This window comes from Nerophis ophidion, linkage group LG01, assembly GCF_033978795.1.
Source record: "Nerophis ophidion isolate RoL-2023_Sa linkage group LG01, RoL_Noph_v1.0, whole genome shotgun sequence".
Taxonomy (NCBI): domain Eukaryota; kingdom Metazoa; phylum Chordata; class Actinopteri; order Syngnathiformes; family Syngnathidae; genus Nerophis; species Nerophis ophidion.
The window spans coordinates 2,470,899-2,478,113 of NC_084611.1; the positions used below are offsets into that span (position 1 = coordinate 2,470,899).

A 7,215-nucleotide genomic window follows, 5' to 3' on the forward strand; every position below is an offset into this window, starting at 1 on the left:
TGAGACTGTAACTGAGTGTGCAGCGCCACGCGTTCTCCTCATGAGCAAAATTATACCCTGTCTCTGCAGGGATTCCTTGCTTCTTGTTTAATCTTATAGATAGTTGGGTGCTTAAACCTGACAATGACCACTCGGTAATATTAATCGGTCGACGTATTGCTTATCATCCGTCACAACGGGATGGACAGATGTTTTTCATCAAGTCCCACCTGATAAGGTTGATTACCAATGACAGGTGTGTGTGTAATCTTGTCTGGAGGATACACACTTGGCTGGTGTTGCTCGGCAGCATGACGTAAAAATCTTTCTGATCCATGTTGACACATGGGTTGTTTAAATGAGGAAGAAGATTTAGTCCATCACAGACGTGGTTGAGCGGATATGTTTGGCAGATAACCACGGATTGAACTTTCCAGGCCACACTAACTATTTTACAGACAGCATCTGTTAGCCACCAAATTGTTTTCTTGCAGGTATTTTTTGCAGTTTTATATTCTTTTCTTTTATCCACGATCCATCCATCCATCCATCATCTTCCGCTTATCCGAGGTCGGGTCGCGGGGGCAACAGCCTAAGCAGGGAAACCCAGACTTCCCTCTCCCCAGCCACTTGGTCTAGCTCTTCCCGGGGGATCCCGAGGCGTTCCCAGGCCAGCCGGGAGACATAGTCTTCCCAACGTGTCCTCGGTCTTCCCCGTGGCCTCCTCCCGGTTGGACGTGCCCTAAACACCTCCCTAGGGAGGCGTTCGGGTGGCATCCTGACCAGATGCCCGAACCACTTCATCTGGCTCCTCTCCATGTGGAGGAGCAGCGGCTTTATTTTGAGTTCAATCAATCAATCAATGTTTACTTATATAGCCCTAAATCACTAGTGTCTCAAAGGGCTGCACAAACCACTACGACATCCTCGGTAGGCCCACATAAGGGCAAGGAAAACTCACACCCAGTGGGACGTCGGTGACAATGATGACTATGAGAACCTTGGAGAGGAGGAAAGCAATGGATGTCGAGCGGGTCTAACATGATACTGTGAAAGTTCAATCCACAATGGATCCAACACAGTCACGAGAGTCCAGTCCAAAGCGGATCCAACACAGCAGCGAGAGTCCCGTTCACAGCGGAGCCAGCAGGAAACCATCCCAAGCGGAGGCGGATCAGCAGCGCAGAGATGTCCACAGGCAAGCAGTACATGGCCACCGGATCGGACCGGACTCCCTCCACAAAGGAGAGTGGGACATAGAAGAAAAAGAAAAGAAACGGCAGATCAAAGTTCCTCCCGGATGGCAGAGCTTCTCACCCTATCTTTAAGGGAGAGACCCAAACTCATTTGGGCCGCTTGTACCCGTGATCTTATCCTTTCGGTCACGACCCAAAGCTCATGACCATAGGTGAGGATGGGAACGTAGATCGACCGGTAAATTGAGAGCTTTGCCTTCCGGCTCAGCTCCTTCTTCACCACAACGGATCGGTACAACGTCCGCATTACTGAAGACGCCGCACCGATCCGCCTGTCGATCTCACCATCCACTCGTGAACAAGACTCCTAGGTACTTGAACTCCTCCACTTGGGGCAGGGTCTCCTCCTCAACCCGGAGATGGCACTCCACCCTTTTCCGGGCGAGAACCATGGACTCGGACTTGGAGGTGCTGATTCTCATTCCAGTCGCTTCTCACTCATCAAGTGAGAGCTGAAGATCCCGGTCAGATGAAGCCATCAGGACCACATCATCTGCAAAAAGCAGAGACCTAATCCTGCGGTCACCAAACTGGAACCCCTCAACGCCTTGACTGCGCCTAGAAATTCTGTCCATACAGCAGGTGATCCACCATCACCTGCTGTAATTCGGGTTGATAAAATGTACCTTCTACGGCTTCTCCGGATAGATCTTTCATCCTACAGACCGCTGGCTTTCTCGCTAGGTGTTCAGTAATTGAGAAATATTCATCGGTGAATGTTTGTTCATTCCCCTTGAGAAAAGTATCGTAGATCTCAGATCACAGCCAAGTGTTACAATCCTCTTTTTCCGTGTACAAGCTTGCAAATACTTGTTTTGGATTGACATCTACAGGTGTCATTCTTATGCCACTGTGGTGTGATTTATTGTACGCTAAGACAAGATCTTGGAGGCAATCTACATACCGTGGAGAGCTGTTAGCTGTAAGATATCACCACATTCTAGTTTTCAGTGTCCTGTCAAACCTCTCAACAACACAAGCTTGTGTCTCACGCTCTGCTGAAGAAACTATTACCTCATGCTGTTTCAGTCATGCTTGGAATCGGTCCTTGAGTTTGATTCCTGTGTGTGCTGAGCATGAGTCCACATGGGGTGTGTCAGTGTGCCGGGAAGTGAAACTCAGGATTCTGTTGGATGACCACTCCATTCAGAAAGGATTCAAGGTCAACTTGCGATAATTCTTCTAAGTCCCAACATCTGATGAGTGAGGTGGTCTCAAAACTGTTTTAAAATACATTTCTTAAGATTCTGAGTCTCACCTTAAAACTCATCTGTATACTCTAGCCTTTAAATAGACCTCCTTTTTAGACCAGTTGACCTGCCGCTTCTTTTCTTCCTCCTATGCCCCCCCCTCCCTTGTGGAGGGGGTCCGGTCCGATGACTATGGATGAAGTACTGGCTGTCCTGAGTCGAGACCCAGGATGGACCGCTCGCCTGTGTATCGGTTGGGGACATCCTTACGCTGCTGATCCGCCTCCGCTTGAGATGGTTTCCTGTGGACGGGACTCTCGCTGCTGTCTTGGATCCGCTTTGAACTGAACTCTCGCGGCTGTGTTGGAGCCACTATGGATTGAACTTTCACAGTATCATGTTAGACCCGCTCCACATCCATTGCTTTCGGTCCCCTAGAGGGGGGGGGTTGCCCACATCTGAGGTCCTCTCCAAGGTTTCTCATAGTCAGCATTGTCACTGGCGTCCCACTGGATGTGAATTCTCCCTGCCCACTGGGTGTGAGTTTTCCTTGCCCTTTTGTGGGTTCTTCCGAGGATGTTGTAGTCTTAATGATTTGTGCAGTCCTTTGAGACATTTGTGATTTGGGGCTATATAAATAAACATTGATTGATTGATTGATTGATTCAGTGTTAAAATGAATACAAAGTTTATACCACTCGCCTGCAAGCCCCGCCCACAGACTTGGACCCATAGCTGCAAACACCTCTGACTAGTCTCTAGTGCTCTAGTCCGGACGCCAGGTCGTACCTGGAAGGCCCTTGTCGGTAGACCTGGGACTTGCGGAGGGACCGGGTCTCACAGCTGGACCGGGTCCGTCTCAGCCTCAGCAGGAAGTCTGGGCTTCTCCAGCAAACCCGCGACTCGGATCAGCGGGAAGAAATGGGCGGATTGAAGTGACTTCTTGTCCGGGCGGGCTACTTCCTGCTTCACTTCCTCCTCGAAGCAGCCAATGGCGTCCACTGTGATAAGCTCCTCCTCCTCCTCCTCCTGGGTCTCCTGCACCTGTCGCTTGTGCTCGGCACATTTCATGTGTTCCACCAGCTTCCTGGGAGACTTGAAGTGACGCCTGCACGCCGCGCAGAAGGGCCGCGACTCCCGCTTACACACCTGCACGCGCACACACACACACACACACCTTGTTCTTCATCTGTCACACACACCTGCACGTGATGTCATCACTCACTTTGTGCTGCTTGGACCGGCGGTGGAGGATGATGTCGCCGCTGTAGTGCGTCTGACACGTGTCACACCAGCGACCCCTCCTGCAAGGTGGCAGTGGGCGTGGCCTAAAAAAATGACATCACCTTCGGGCATGTGTGTGCATTCCTACCTGCTCATGAGCGTGATGGAGCGTGTGATCTCCTTCACTTTGGTCATGTGATCCGATCCGACCATGTGCTCCTCGAACACCTTAAACACACACACACACGCGTTGGCTTGTGACGCCATGTTTTGGCGACAGGAGGCGTGGCCTCACCTGCCAGGAGGGACAGGTGACGCCGCACACGTGACAGTGAAGTTTGTCGTCCTTCTCGTCCTCTTGTGGGAACTCGCGACTGTCGCTGCTCCGCTGGATGGTGACCTTGAGTGAGCCCGCACTGTGGAGCTAAACAAAGAATCAATAATCAATCAACGCAACATCAGATAAACACAAGAACGTGTTATACTTCACCTCAGCAGTCCTGTTGGCGTCACAGAGCTCTGCTGCCCTCTGCTGGTCAGAGGGGGGAACTCCATCTGAGCAAGGTGAAATGAAATCATGTGGAAAATAAAAGGTACTTTTTTTTGTTTGAAAACATTGGAACAATTGAACACACGAGCAGTAAATAAATCAGTCCGCGTTCCTTCCGTTCATTCTATTTACAATTCTGAAACGCGAATCAAAAATTTAAATTAGGGCCATCTTTCCATTTTTTTTTATACAAACCCCGTTTCCATATGAGTTGGGAAATTGAGTTAGATGTAAAAATAAACTAGGGATGCACCGAAATGAAAATTTGTGGCCGAAGCCGGATAAAATTCAAACGCTTGGCCGAAGGCCGAATACCGAATAATGAATGCCGTTTTTAACATTTTTTTATATTGCATAAATAGCCTAGAAAAAATATTTACACATGTTTTTCAAATAAAGTATTATTTTATTGAATATTATCATTTCTTTAACATTCCAGTAGCCTTTGCTTTTCAAAAAAAGCACAAAGTTTTTCATTTCTATTAGGCCTTCAAACACAACATGCATTCCAGAAAAAAAATAAAGTGCATTAAAGTGGATAAACCCACAACAAATGAATTATTGTCCTTTTGGCAAAAGTCTGCTTAGCCACAGTAGATATGCTAATAATGTAAACAGAAGGCTCAAGTAAATCTCAATAAGTGTGTGCTTGTAACCTCATACACTTATACAGGTAGCCTACACAACAGGCTAATAATGTAAACAGAGGCCCCACTAAATCTCAATAAGTGTGTGCTTGTAACCTCATACACTTATACAGGTACACAACATTGTAACCTCATACACTTATACAGGTACACAACATTGTAACCTCATACACTTATACAGGTACACAACATATCCCAATGTCACTGCACGTTGGTTGATTGCGTCACTGCGTCAAAAATTGCGTCACACGCCACTATTCGGCCTTGTTTTTAACTCATTCCACCGAAGGCCGAATGTGGCTTTTTTTTGCCATATTCGGCCGAATATATTCGGTTACCGATTAATCGGTGCATCCCTAAATAAACGGAATACGATGATTTGAAAATGTTCAAGCCATATTCAGTTGGATATGCTACAAAGACAACATATTTGATGTTCAAACTGATGAATATTTTTTTTGTGTGCAAATAATCATTAACTTTAGAATTTGATGCCAGCAACACGTGAAAAAAAGGTTGAGAAAGTTGGCAATAAATACTGATAAAGTTGAGGAATGCTCATCAAACACTTATTGGGAACATCCCACAGGTGTGCAGGCTAATTGGGAACAGGTGGGTGCCATGATTGGCTATAAAAGCAGCTTCTCAGTCTTTCACAAGAAAGGATGGGGCGAGGTACACCCCTTTGTCCACAACTGTGTGAGCAAATAGTCAAACAGTTTAAGAACAACCTTTCTCAAAGTGACATTGCAAGAAATTTAGGGATTTCAACATCTACACTCAATAATATCATCAAAAGGTTCAGAGAATCTGCAGAAATCACTCCACGTAAGCGGCATGGCCGGAAACCAACATTGAATGACCGTGACCTTCCATCCCTCAGACGGCACTGTATCAAAAACCGACGTCAATCTCTAAAGGATATCACCACATGGGCTCAGGAACACTTCATAGAACACTGTCACTAAATACAGTTGTTCGCTACATCTGTAAGTGCAAGTTAAATCTCTACTATACAAAGCGAAAGCCATTTATCAACAACATCCAGAAACGCCGCCGGCTTCTCTGGGCCCGAGATCATCTAAGATGGACTGATGCAAAGTGGAAAAGTTTTCTGTTGTCTGACGAGTCCACATTTCAAATTGTTTTTGGAAATAGTCGACATCGTGCCATCCGGACCAAAGGGGAAGCGAACCATTATTATATTATTATTTATTATTATCATTGTCTAATGTGAGCCAACTGTGGTGCTGAATTTCCCCCAATGATCAAGTACTTTCTATTCTATTCTATTCTATCCATAAAGTGAGACTAATTATTATGTTGAAGAGGGCAGGAAATATAAGATGTTCCTTCTCAAGCATAGATGTGTGAATATGTGTTTAGTTGCTAACGTTGAATTGTCCATTGATCAAAAATGCAAGAAATAGATAAATTTAAAAAAGACATATCACCTGCATTACCCTCACTTCCTGGTTGGTCATGTGACCCGGAGGGCTGGCTCCTATTGGCCAGACCTGCATCCCCTTCTGCTCTGTCGGACATAAACAAAAACACTTTTTTATCATTTTTAACGCTCGATACGATCATTTCTTTCCTTAATTACTCTTAAGAACACGATGACATATTACATTTATGAAATAACCATTTCTATTTCTTACCTGTTAGTTTTCTTGTGTGACTTCCTCATAGTCTGTGACGTGCACAGAACATTAGTGCTGCTATCAAATGTACTTATTTAGATGCCCACTTGTCTTAAAACACATCTTTGCTTTTGTCCTCGCAACCTTCATTCACTCACCAAGTATTTTGTCAGCTGCAACGTGCGTTGGACACATTAGAAGGCCAACTGCGGAGACTCATTTTATTTAACCTCCCTTAATATTCAATAAGTGCCAATGAAGTGACAATAATTGTGCTTAAATATGAGGTAATAACAGGACGAATACAATAAATACGGTCACAATTATAGCGAGGTTAATGCACCTTTCCGACCGGCAGAAGCTAATGCTAAGGAGGCTACATGTAAACAAAGATACGCTCTTGGTCGCCCCCTGCTGGCCAGGAGGACAAGGCGCTGGCTTATTACGTCATCACCAAGCGCCCAGTTTTAGTTCAAGAGGAATACATCTAAACACGAATAAAAACAAAAAAAACATTTGCACCTAGTTTGTTATATATATATATATATATATATATATATATATATATATATATATAATTTCGGTCATATAATCCAGCGGTTCTCAACCTTTTTTCAGTGATGTACCCCCTGTTAACATTTTTTTAAATTCAAGTACCCCCTAATCAGAGCGAAGCATTTTTGGTTGAAAAAAAAAGATAAAGTGATAAAGTGTCAAGCTTGGTAA

At 45.2% G+C, this 7,215-nt stretch overlaps 1 protein-coding gene across 3 annotated transcripts in view; it reads right to left on the reverse strand.

The window, feature by feature from the left end:
* LOC133548635 (cip1-interacting zinc finger protein-like) overlaps positions 1–6,900 on the reverse strand; it is a 13,857-nt gene extending 6,957 nt beyond the window's left edge. Inside the window, exons 1-8 of one of the 3 annotated variants that reach the window (XM_061893634.1) lie at positions 6,648–6,900; positions 6,508–6,539; positions 6,310–6,380; positions 4,140–4,204; positions 3,945–4,073; positions 3,798–3,877; positions 3,651–3,729; positions 3,215–3,574 (exon numbers count right to left, since the gene is read on the reverse strand). In XM_061893634.1, the coding sequence (XP_061749618.1) occupies positions 3,263–3,574; positions 3,651–3,729; positions 3,798–3,877; positions 3,945–4,073; positions 4,140–4,204; positions 6,310–6,380; positions 6,508–6,536 (765 nt within the window). In that variant the 5' untranslated portion in view covers positions 6,537–6,539; positions 6,648–6,900 and the 3' untranslated portion in view covers positions 3,215–3,262. Of the gene's footprint in view, positions 1–3,214; positions 3,575–3,650; positions 3,730–3,797; positions 3,878–3,944; positions 4,074–4,139; positions 4,205–6,300; positions 6,381–6,507 lie in introns of all 3 variants that reach the window. The other 2 variants (XM_061893632.1, XM_061893633.1) reach the window with 2 other exon arrangements.
* Between the last annotated feature and the right edge of the window lie 315 nt (positions 6,901–7,215).